This window comes from Cottoperca gobio, chromosome 16, assembly GCF_900634415.1.
Source record: "Cottoperca gobio chromosome 16, fCotGob3.1, whole genome shotgun sequence".
NCBI classification, from domain to species: Eukaryota; Metazoa; Chordata; class Actinopteri; order Perciformes; family Bovichtidae; genus Cottoperca; species Cottoperca gobio.
Window position 1 is genome coordinate 2,602,658 of NC_041370.1, and position 13,838 is coordinate 2,616,495.

General features: G+C 37.4%; 1 protein-coding gene across 1 annotated transcript in view; it reads left to right on the forward strand.

The window, feature by feature from the left end:
• The first annotated feature begins 8,853 nt into the window (after positions 1-8,853).
• Positions 8,854-13,838, forward strand: part of tbx20 (T-box transcription factor 20) — a 9,599-nt gene continuing 4,614 nt past the window's right edge. Inside the window, exons 1-4 of the mRNA XM_029452034.1 lie at positions 8,854-8,983; positions 10,097-10,334; positions 11,622-11,786; positions 12,741-12,849. Of these exons, the coding sequence (XP_029307894.1) occupies positions 8,854-8,983; positions 10,097-10,334; positions 11,622-11,786; positions 12,741-12,849 (642 nt within the window). The remainder of the gene's footprint in view (positions 8,984-10,096; positions 10,335-11,621; positions 11,787-12,740; positions 12,850-13,838) is intronic.

Genomic DNA, 13,838 nt, shown 5'->3' on the forward strand with positions numbered 1-13,838 from the left:
GGGCTGATGGCTGGTGAGGGGCGAGGAGGACGCACACCAAACGCTTTCAGGATCAAGACACGCAGAATACAAAGCCGTAAAGTCTTATTGCAAAATAAACCTATGAACAAGACCAAAAAAGCTGATTCTATTCTACTTTAATAGAATAAAACCTGCACTGTGTTTAAATACTCACGACTTACAACCAAGAACGTACAATTCACAAGAACATCGATGTTAGACGTTGATTCCAACGTTGTTTTTCTCAATCTATTAAAGTCAGAAGTCGATATAAAACCTGTTCCTTTGGAACAGTTGGCAGTATATGATGAAGTCCTTTCAAAATAAAGTGCTAAATGACGTCTCCTCTCTTAAGTCTCCCAAAGCTCCATCTGACAGTATCACAGTGTCTGTGGCTCATCGGTCCCCTGATCCATCACATCCTCCCCCCCCCCCCCTCTTCCTCCTCCGCACCCTCTTTCTTTTCATTGACCTATCCTTCACCAAGGCCAGTGTAATCCCATTGAGTTTGGGCAAAACAGAGTTTAAGGGGGAAGAAGGGACGAGGCGGGAGGCGTGAGGGAGGTTAAAGAAGCCTGCTCTATAATCCAAACACCACAGACTTGATGCTGCAGCTACAGCTGTGTGTTCCACCATCTTTACATCAAACGACAATATATATATATATATATATATATATATATATTCTTTGCTCGACGTCACTGCGTTTTTCTTCGTTGGCGTTGAGAGGGATGCACTTTGTCACGCAGGGTTGAAGTTGAATGTGAAGTCTTCCTTCGTTAATCGAAACTCGAGTAGTGAGAATGAGTTAAACTGTTATCATAACCAAAAGAAATGATGGTGAGAATACAGAAAACAGCCGGTTGTAGAGAAAGAAGAGAAGAAGACTTTGTTCAGGGAATGCTTGAAGCAAACTAGGTCAGAGGGCAAAAGTGTTTATAGCAGCTGAAGGAGAGAAAGTCCCTGAAAGAGAGCGAGACGCAGCGATCAGGCGCACACTTTTGGACAATCTCTCGGGGAAGACGTTCATATTGTTGCACTCAGTGGTGAAGACAAAGAGAGTTACAGGAATGGCAGAGATTCGTACATCCGACAAACACGTCTTTATGCTTTTACTTTTACAAACGGAAGGAAACAGTTCACCAAAATAAAAGCTGATACAAAATATCCACATCGAACACAAAATGTTGCAAAAAGTTGAATTTGCTCTGAAATCTTCTCTGTGAAGCGTTTTCTGACAAATCTATTTGTTAAAGTTCCTCATGGGGGAGGGGGGTGAGCAGAGTGGGTCTGTCTGGGAGGGGGAGAGCGTGGGGGTGAGTGGAGACGTCGGCCCTGCATTTGAACTTAACCTGGCTGTGGCCCGGGACTGACGCAGCAATTAGCACCAGGGATCAGCATCAAAAGGAACGGCGCAGTGTGAAGCTGGTCTAATTAGTCATATGAACGGAGGCAACAGACCGACCACTGCATGCCTCAAGCTCTGGAGGGAAGGGTGTGTGTGTGTGTGTGTGTGTGTGTGTGTGTGTGTGTGTGTGTGTGTGTGTGTGTGTGTGTGTGTGTGTGTTGATGCACTCTGGTCAACAGCAGGTGAATAAGAGTCCACGTTGGTGAAGACATGCTTCAGATCAAAGCGTTGTCATGTCAGCTAATGTGTGATCTTATGATCTGTTACTGAAATAAAAAGAACACTTCACCACCGCTTCTCTGCATGAATGTTGTTTTATTGGCAAACATCCATGCTGTAGTTGATCCCATTAACAAGCAGAATTCATATCAGAGACTTTGAGTTATGTAGCAACAGAAAAATAACCTCAAAATGAACTTCGGTTCCACAGTAAGAAGGGCACATTAGAAGAGCTCATCTTATTGAATAGCAGCATCACATTAATTATGTTGTTACTGATAAATGTTTACTGTTAATTCTCAAAATGATTTACCAATGGGTTTATATTAGAGACAAATGTTTCCCTAACTCCAAACGTCCTCCATGTTCCCCTGTTGTCTTGTTTAACTCAGGATTATGGACAGTTTCTAACACAAACACTGTTTTCATTCACCAATTAAATCCAGCATCTTAGTTTAGTGTGTTAGCATGCTAACGTTTGCTAATGAACAATAAACGCAAAGTACAGAGTCGGCAATATCAGGGCCCAAAAGCCTGACGACCCGCAGGCAAACAAGGTTTAAGTGTTAAAAAGGTCAAAAACAAAACAGGTAACTGTCCAGAAACCAGACAGAGCAGAGGAACAACAAACACTAAACATCTGTCGAGTGACAAGAGCTCGAGTTTAACACCTGGATTACTGCAGATCAGACGAAACACACAGGAGAGGAAGCTGATTAGAAACAGGTGAAACTGATCAGGGCAGGTCATCACACGGGGGCAGGAAGTGAAGTATCACACAAGAGAGATACTACCAAAATAAAACAGGAAAACAACTAAAGACAAGACAATGGATATAAAACAATGTGTCGGACAAACTAAACCTACTGTGGTCGTGATGGCACATCAAATATAAAGCTTTTCAAAATGTACACATTCACCGGACAAAACAAGGTACCTGGTGATGCCGATGACGCGCTGGTATCATCGTGCGTCCCGACTGAGAGCAGGAGATGTTTGTACGAAATGTCCTCGCTCTCCATCAGAGAGTTTCAGTGTGGAACAGTGTGGTGGACTCTGCAGACTTTAGCCGCTAGTGTGGCTGAAACCTCGTTTTAAAGAGCGGATATTAAACCTGTAGGCATAAATGTCTCTCCTCAGACGCCAGCCCTCTGTGGCCTCGCAGACCCGCAGGTGAACGCCGGCGTGTAATATGCACAAGTATCTGTGATAATGGGGATTTACATTGACAAAACAAACCTATGCACATATATTAAATGTATTCCTGTAGGCAAATAGTCGCCTCTGCTGCCTGCTCTGTAATCTGGTAAAGAATCGTCAGGGAGGTGAAAGGGTCGGGTCACAACAACAAGCCATTTCATTACTGTGGCTCAAATGTCCCAGGATGCAATTCAATCACGGGGCGATTATTTTTCCTCAGATTCCACTCTGCGGGGAATTGGCTGTCGTTTGTTGCTGACCTTTTCACGCCGCGGCCATTTATCCCCAGGAATAATTGTTCAGATGGTTTCGTGGTCATATCCCTGAGTGCTGCAGCTCGCAGGCGCTCAGCGTGGTGAGCCGTCACCTATCCTGTTATCTGAGACACTGGCGTGTGGCAGCAGCACACACTGCCACACACTGAACATACTTATAATCCACTCACACAACCAGAGATTCTTACACAATATACATTTTCCTTGAATCGAGTTTGCAGTTTTAAAAACTAACATGACGTGTTCTGCAGGTTATAAACTCATTTCAAATCATTTCACCTGCTTTGAATGTAACTCTGTGACGCTCCCAGTCGATGCTGTATGTGTCCTGATGTCTGCCTCATTTATTTCTCTTAAACAAGTTGATTTATCTTCACTGGTTTATCAGAGACATAATACTGTAAATGCACAGATAGGAAATGTAAATGTTGACGTTAATGCTAATGGAACCATAAAGATGAATACAGGAACGGACTTTTTCTTTTTTAAATAAAAGTAAAAAATATTAAAAGCCAAATCAAGTTTGAATTGTTTGACGACACAGCTTCATTTTCTGGGTGTTTCTAAACATCGTTAATGTTTAACCTTTAACAGCATCAGGAAACATTAATGGAAACACTTTGTTTTGATTTTGTGCTATTAATCGTCTTTTCTTTATGTTTTTGATAAACAAAGAGTTTTATGGGATGAGTCTTATCGACACCTTTCTATCATCTTTAAGAGACACAGAATTGAGACAAAGAAGTTAAATATTTACTTTAAGGAAGTGTACATTTATTGGTGAATACACTGATCCTTTTGATTTATATTATATTTATATTTATATATTTATATATTATATATTTATATATTTATATATTTATATATTTTTATATTTATATATTATATATTTATATATATATTATATATTTATATTTATTATATATATATCTATATATATATTTATATATATATATATATATATATATATATATATATTGATATATATATATATATATATACTATATATATTTATATATATATATATTGATATATATATATATATATATATATATTTATATATCTATATATAATATATATATATATATATATCATGTATATTTATATAAGATATATATATCTATATATAAATACCAATGAATACATATTTATATATATATTCTATTATTTATTGATATATATAAATATATTGATAGATATATACATATACATGCTATATATATATATATATATATATATATATATATATATATATATATATATATATATATATATATTGGTATATATATATTGAGAGATATATTGATAGATATATACATATATATATATATATATATATTTATTGGTATATATATATTGATAGATATATAAATATATATATATATATATATATATATATATATATATATATATATATATGTATTGATAGATATATTGATAGATATATAAATATATATATATATTTATTGGTATATATATATATATATATATATATATATATATTGATAGATATATACATATATATATATATATATATATTTATTGGTATATATATATATTGATAGATATATAAATATATATATATATATATATATATATATATATATATGTATTGATAGATATATTGATAGATATATAAATATATATATATATATTTATTGGTATATATATATATATATATATATATATATATATATATATATATATATATATATATATTGATAGATATATATATTGATAGATATATTGATAGATATATAAATAGATATATATTTATTGGTATATATAAATATACATGATTTGGGATAAAATCTCTTGACATGTAAATATACTGTATAATAGATGTATTTATTATAATGTTTCTGTTCTAAACACGGAAACATTATTTTGTTTATAACAGTTCTATAATAATATGTTGAGTGATTAAATATTTGTACATTTTTATCGACACCTGTGAACCTTTGTCCTGTATTTTGGGATCTGGCAGCTTCATAGTTGTTATAAATCAGACTGTGATTGTGCTGATAAAACAATGTGCAGGATTAGACATTAATATTATAAAAGCACGAAGAAAAAGTGCATATTTGTTTTAAGTCAGTTGTGAAGCATCATAATAAATATAATAATATAATAAAACGATGTGAGATCTGTGCCTCCTCCTGTATTCACTTGTGCACCATCTGTTTCCTGCGGCTCACTCTCAGGCCGGCTGTTTCTTTAAGGCTGCACTGGCCCCTCAAAGTGTGAATAATATTCAGTCAGGAGTAACGCTTAAGTGGGAAAGCTTTTAGCACATTATCCACTGGCAATTGCAAACGTAATCGAATTTGCCAGCGCAGGTCTCTTATTAAATATCTGCAGCAGCAGGATTTGCATTCAGGAGTCTCCTAACAGGTTTAGCTGCTCCGCGGATCTCTGGCTCGGCGTTTATGTGAGCCTCCATCTCACAGAGAGGAGAGAGAGTGACATTGAGGACGAGAGGTGAACCTCACACACACACGCACGCACGCACTGACACCTTTAGAAGATATCTGAAGTCAGCGTTTTTGGAAACATGATGCCTTCAAGTGCGCCTCGTAAGCTTCGACTTCTTTCGCACCATTAAACATTTCGCTTTACTTTAAAACAGTTAGAAGTTAAATCAGTCATATAGTGTCAACAAGCCTGAAACAACAACACATCTACTTATTTATAAAAGGATGTACAGTTTAAAACACGTACTTGCACGTATCACCCATCACTGTTAAATATAAATCATGCACGCTGGATATAAACATATATATGCATGTAGTCTTCATCATATGCACAACACTTACAGAGGCAGAAATTAAACGTCTCTCCAACGATACAAATTAAATATGCATTATAAATAAAGCTCACAAATTAAAATAGTGCAAATGCATAAACCTGAATGTAGTAAATGTATATGCATGAGAATAAAGTGTATTATGTATACACAGAGGTGTACAAAGTTGTAACACAGTGATTATGTGATTGTTTACAACTTGCAGAAACACCTGACTTTGTATACAGACATTGTGTGCTGACCTTTTATATATAATATTTATACACAGATATGTTTCACCTGCTTGCATGTAAACAGTTCTATGTTTATGTTTCCGTATCTCTATCTTTATTTATCTTTTTGCTAATTGTCCTGCCTGTCCTGTAAATAACATTCAGAGAAACGTAAAACTGGAGTGGAATTCCTTGTGTGTGTACACGCGCACGTGCTCTATGAAGCTGATTCTGATTCTCTGACTGGCTGTTGTAAACCAAGCGGTGCCTATCAGTCGTGTCGAGGAGGAAACAACATGTTGTCTTGATAAAGACGGCCTCGCTTTAGGTGACGTCTAGACCGGATTCAGTCCCTATCAAGTGAACAGCAAAGTAAGGAAGTTCTTTAATCCGTTTGGAGAGCTTTCTTCTTTGATATGAAGTTGAGCGAGTGACTAAAGACGGTATTAAGATGATAACAGCTCGATAACCCTTCTGCAGGCCGCTCTGTTGGCACCATTCAAACCGACTGTCTGCTACTGTGAGAGCACTTATTATTGTTAGCAGGCCTCCTAGAAATAATGTGCATTTCCTGATGTCACGTGAGAGCTGTGTGTGTGTGTGTGTGTGTGTGTGTCTGTGTGTGTGTGTGTGTGTGTGTGTGTGTGTGTGTGTGTGTGTGTGTGTGTGTGTGCGTGCGTGTGTGTGTGTGTGTGTGTGTGTGTGTGTGTGTGTGTGTGTGTGTGGTGTGTGTGTGTGTGTGTGTGTGTGGTGTGTGTGTGTGTGTGTGTGTGTGTGTGTGTGTGTGTGTGTATGTGTGCGTGTGTGTTAAAGATTAGGGGCTCACTGGTGTGTGTCATAGAACGGATTAACCCAAGACTGCTGCTCCTGCACTCAATAAGGTTTTCTGTGTGTGTGTGTGTGTGTGTGTGTGTGTGTGTGTGTGTGTGTGTGTGTGTGTGTGTGTGTGTGTGTGTGTGTGTGTTGTAATGGCATTTCTCACAGTTACTAAGGGTCTCACACACCTCATACCACATAATGAGGGCAACAAGCAGAATCAACGCTCCCTCTCGTGTAACTTTTGACTGAAGACCTTCATTTTAAAACGGATGGAAACAGGATGAAGAAGGAAACTGTATCTAAAGAGCCACATGTGCACTGGGACAACAAAACAATGGCACTAACTTTGAAACACGTGATTGTGCTCCCTGAGTGTTAACACCAACACTTCCCTGCAGAAAACCTGCACCTGGAAACAGACTCTTGTTGTTGAGATGAGTTGTTGATACGAGGTGAACGTGTGAACGTGATCCTGCACACTGTTCATGACTTACATATGGAAGAGCTCATCATCATGCCTGTTTCTATATGTGAAGAGCTCATCATCATGCCTGTTTCTATATGTGAAGAGCTCATCATCATGCCTGTTTCTATATGTGAAGAGCTCATCATCATGCCTGTTTCTATATGTGAAGAGCTCATCATCATGCCTGTTTCTATATGTGAAGAGCTCATCATCATGCCTCATCATCATGCGTGTTTCTATATGTGAAGAGCTCATCATCATGCCTGTTTCTATATGTGAAGAGCTCATCATCATGCGTGTTTCTATATGTGAAGAGCTCATCATCATGCCTGTTTCTATATGTGAAGAGCTCATCATCATGCCTCATCATCATGCCTGTTTCTATATGTGAAGAGCTAATAATATGTGTACTGGAAAGTGAATACAAGAGATTATTTTATTACACTGTACTTTCATGCAGAAGAAAAGATGTTGCAGACGTGGTGACGTGATGTGTTGATCCACTTGCTTTATTATGCAACACAGAGCAGGAGCTGCTGGGACACCTCAGTAACACACACTCATTGGAAGTCAACAGCTTCTAAACAGAGCTGTGAATTTGTTTGGTGACACTGACACGAGGGGATTTGTGGTTTTATATCATATTGAATCTGTGTCTGTGATGGACTTGAATTAAAATGTGTGAAGCTGCCATCATCTCCTTACTGCTGCCATTAATTATCAAATAGCACCATCTTAGGCAAACATCTCTGCTGTTGACATTCTGGGTTTGTGACTCCCAACATGAGGTCTGGGGCCCTCCAGGGGTCCACGAGAGGGCTACAAACATTAATTCCACTTTTTATTTCCCTCTTATATATTGTGCAAATAATAATAGTGTCCTCACTGTTAGTTGGTCATGTCCCACTGTCATCACCCCGGTATATAAACTCATAGTGTTCTTCTTAAAGCACACACTCTGCGGGATCTTTGACTTACAGAAAGCCTCTGACAGCTTCAGCTTTTTTTAATTGGCTGCTCGGTATCAGAGCTGCTGTGGGACAGTGGGAGTGTGACGTGGAAGCAGAGGCAGTGATTGGAGGACAGACTGGAATTATAAAAGGGGAGGCTGACTTGGACTGAAGCCTCCCAAAGACCAGCCGGCTTCAGATCTGGCACCGCAGGACGCGCACAAGTCAGTGGAGTCAGTCCGCCTCCGTGTTCCTTCACCATGCAGCCAGCCAGACGCACACATCGGCAGTAACAAGTGTTTCCAGAGAGGCGAGTATTTACCCGTTTGATCGAGCAGATTGTGCGCAAAGAGCGAAACACTCGTGGACAAACTGTGTTTCTTTTTTCGCTTATTCCTTGGAGCAGAAAGCAGGCGGGGGGGAGCGTTTCTGGAGGATTTTGTATTAATTTTTTTTATTTAAAGGGGGAATATTTTGGTCCAAGCTTTTTTCACCGACATGGAGTACACGTCATCCCCGAAACCGCAGCTTTCATCCCGGGCAAATGCTTTCTCCATAGCCGCCCTGATGTCCAGTGGGAAGCCCAATAAGGACAAGGAGACGGAGGAGAACACCATCAAGCCTCTGGGTGAGGATGAAGTCAAACAGAAAACTTAATTCGAGTTTAAATCATGTGAATTGCTGCTAAGATTACAGCTGTTTTACGCAAAAAGCCTGAAAGTTAATGAGGGATTGAAGTGAAGACACAGAGCCACTGTAACAGCAGGAAGAAGAGATAGGACTGTAATAAATAATCTGTTTTATAATAACTCAGGGATGCACGTGTTACAACATGCTGAGAAAAACAAATGATGCAAATAAATTATGACGAACGATTGGATACTAATATAATATATATATATATATATATATATATATATATATATATATATATATATATATATATATATATATATATATATATAATATAATAATAGTAAATAAGGAGACAGAAAATCCCCATAATTTCACAAATAAATATAAAGCTCGTTGTATTTACCAGTGTTTGATTGTTAAACTGGAACTATTTCTATTTTAGGATATTAATTATGATTAAAGGGAAATATTTTCGAAAGGTTGAGAAGAGGACTGAAGTTCTCGGTTGTGTTTGTGGATCATCTTAATTTTACATAAAATAAATCCTGACACTTCACTGGAGCTCGTTGAACATCAATGTGAAAGTTATTTTAAGTTTTATAAGGAACCTTTGTGATGTTTATTTTGCAAAGTGTTCCAGTCTTCATTCACTCATCGTGGGATGCTGCGGCCCATTTAAAATGTATTTATTTTTTAGCCTCTGTTAAAAATAATAAAAAAGAAGAACCAGTCAGTTCATTTACTTATTTATTTGCTTTTCATATTTGTAATTTGATTGAAATTGTAATACGTGTCGTAACGATAAACAATATAGATTTAAATGCCATATATAAAATGCAGGGCTCAAATGTTATCCCCTTTTATTTCCCATTACCCGGAGACCTATATAGTAAGAATAAGAATAAAAGGAAATATTAAAAAAGCCTAAATTAGACGATAGACTATTTTATTATATTGTAAACTGCATGTCACTGCTTCACCAACATGTATGCATCTATTCATTGATGACAATAAATGAAAATACAATTAGAATCATCCTCACTCTTTATTTCTCTGTTTCCACCACCAACAACAACAACAACAACAACAACAACAACAACAACAGAACAATTTGTGGAGAAGTCGTCCTGCAACCAGCAGTCTCTGGCGGACCTGTCCTCCCTGGATGGGCACGGAGACTTCAGCGGGAGCGCGCCCGCGGTGTGCACGGAGCCGCTCATCCCCACCAATCCCGGCATCCCTAGCGAGGAGATGGCGAAGATCTCGTGCACCTTGGAGACCAAAGAGCTGTGGGACAAATTTCACGACCTCGGTACCGAGATGATCATCACCAAGTCTGGAAGGTAAACTACCGGCTGTCTTTATTTTATTCTAAGTATTATTATTTTATCATGTAGCCTATAGTCGTATACAAGATGACTTAAGAACAACAATACAACTAATAATACAATTAATTATTATTATTGTTGTTATTATAAAATAACAGCCTAAATAATAAATGTTAAATTAGATATATAGGATTTTTGGAATGATAAAGATACCATAAGTGAGAAATGGTGCTGTTAGCACAAATAAACAGTAAAAAATAAAATAAAAAGCAAAACATTAATTGTCTTCTTGTGGTGTTAGGGTCTCTGTCACATCTTCAGCTTGCAAGTTTAAAAGATATATGAAATAAGAGTTTCCTCTAACGCTCATCTGCAGCGATCTAAACAGTGCACACACTGCAGACACACTGCACACACACTGCAGAGTGTGTGTAATAACCACACCTTAATCTAATGTTTCACTGACCTTACAGTCCCGTGAAAAAGGAACAAGCGAAAGGGCCATATAAGGCCACATACACCCACCACAGCGGCTGGAGGGGCACTTAAAATGAATGAATGAATAAATAAATAAACATACGTCATTATATCCTGAAATAAAAGCACAGTAGACACGACTGGATGTGAAGTAACTATCTATTTGTTTCATAAAGTTATACAGCCTTACATTAGGCCTGTATGTCTGCACAGCGTGGCCTACGTGTAAATGCAATCCGGGCTGCAGCTCCGATGAGACAATGAGGTCATGCAGTTTTAGCGACGTGGAGGGGGTTTGCGATGTACAGTTAACAAAAGTACAATAATAGGTATTTAATTGGATCATTCCTATATTTTTTTAACTTTAGTAATCTGACTCATTTTGAGCCAACAAATACAAAATAAATATTATATATGGGACTATTTCCCCACTCGAATTGTAATCCCGCGAGGCTTTGAGATAGAATTTAGGAAATAAAATGTACAAATAATTGAACAAGAACAATAAAAAAATACAAGAAACAAAAAATAATATACTTTTCTATTGGTGTCTGGTCAGAATGTTCTTTTCTGAGAGGAGACGAGATTCTTTAGGTAATCTCAGTAAAAGGTCTCGGCAATAATCATTCGATTTTAATCCACCATAAAGCCACATACTACTCATACTACTACTACTACTACTACTACTACTACTACTACTACTACTACTACTACTAATAATAAGAATAATAATAATAATAATAATAATAATAATAATAATAATAATAATAATAATAATAATAATAATAATAATAATAATAACGTCGCCTGTCACTTCTCCATCAGGAGGATGTTCCCCACCATCCGGGTCTCTTTCTCCGGGGTGGACCAGGACTCCAAATACATCGTGTTGATGGACATCGTCCCGGTGGACAACAAGCGGTACCGGTACGCCTACCACCGCTCCTCCTGGCTGGTGGCCGGCAAGGCCGACCCTCCTCTGCCCGCCAGGTACACACACACACACACACACACACACACACACACACACACACACACACACACACACACACACACACCTCTCATGGCGCAGTGAGAGACTGTGAAAGGCTCTAACAACTGTTCAAGGGTCAAGGCTATAGCAATGCTTAATTTAATTGATGTTAGACTACCTGACAGACAATTCATCGGCTGGATCTACTTTGCCCCAAAACATGATTTTTATTATATTTTATTGAACATGGTGAAGAAAAGCTGGGGATCAAACAGCTGCGCGAGCTGGGCCACCACCGTAATGGAGACCGATTAAATAATTAAATCTTTACCAGGAAGCATCTGGGAACATTCATGCCATGCTGATTGATGTTATGAAGATGTCAATTACAGGCCAGCTGAAGCCGTCACGATGCCATGCAACCAGGCCATGACAGTTCGGTCATTTCATCCATATTTCTTCCTGATCATTTGGAGGTTTTAGCTAATGGGAAGTTATTCTAGACTCAATAGGCTGCGCTAATTTAACTTTAAGTTTAGCAACATATAAATAAATAAAGGGAGTCAAGATTTCTCCACCAAAATGTTTTTCCTGGCTTAATGTTGGGACTCCCGTTTTGTGTATGGGGGTTATATGAAGGGACTTCAGTAGACTTTTTTTTTTAAATCCTGTCCGGTAAAAACTACAATTCCCAGAACATACACACGTTAATTAAATGATTTGTTTAATAACACATTTCTGGGAAAAGCGGATCAAAATGGAGTAACAATGATGTAAAATAGAAATTCTGTTAGGACAATGATGCCACATTTGGATTTATATCCCCACACGCGGATGTCATACTTATTTTAATCATAACATAATTTCCATGTTGTTCCTGTCTTGCGCTGATTGGGTCTCGAACATTCGCTTCGAACGCCTCTCAGCCAATCACAGTGGAGGACGTGACCCCGTGTGTTCTCCCCCGGCAGGTTGTACGTGCACCCGGACTCCCCGTTCACCGGAGAGCAGCTCGTGAAGCAAATGGTTTCCTTCGAGAAGGTCAAACTGACAAACAACGAACTGGACCAGCACGGACATGTGAGCACGTGCTACTTGTTACCATGTAGCCTATTAAGTATTTGTTTAAGTGAGCGCACTAACACCGTTTAATCTACTTTATAGTTCCTCTTTTGTCTCCAGAAAATACAAATAAAACACGTATTATTATTATTATTATTATTATTATTATTATTATTATTATTATTATTATTATTATTATTATTATTATTATTATTATTAACCCAATGATTAAATGTTTTGCTGTCAGGAAACATTGTGAAAATAAGATTAATAATTAAATTAATATCATCCTATTTTTTTAATAGCCTAATTTAAGGCATAATACAGAAATATAGAATTTTCCAATGACAAAGCTGAGTCTCTGTCAGGTTCAAAGGCCGGTGTCACATTATAATTACTCCCCTGTCAAGAGCAAGTTGCTCCTTTAATCCTCCTTTCACTGGAGGCTCGGAGCACAAGCAGGGAGCAGGACAAACATTTCACAACTGACAAAAACATTTAAAGTTTATCCATTAATTAGTCCGCTGTAAGACACAGCCTGGGAACAAGGTAATTATTATCTTAAGGGCTGTGGCAACGTTTGTAACCGAGCAGAAATAACTCCTGGCAGTCACGTGGAAGCAACCAAAACAAATAAACAGCACATACAACCTAACATACGGTATACCCCTTTAATTCATTTTACTTTGTTCACTCTTTTATTGATGGTGAATATACATTATTTTGTAAAAGGGATATGTAGCAGGTTAGGATATATAAATATATTTAATTTATTTCATAAATATTATTCTAAAGCTGCTTGTTTCAATAAGGAATAATGTATTTATAACAAAAAGAGAGCATCTGTATTTTAAAGAGCAAGAGTACCCTATATCATTTTATAACGATAAGATTCATTTTCTAAATTATTGTAATATTAATTAAAATACAGACATGATAATCCGACAAACATTTACCTTTATTTCTTTGTGTTTGTGTAATTATCAGTTGATAGATAATTATCTAGT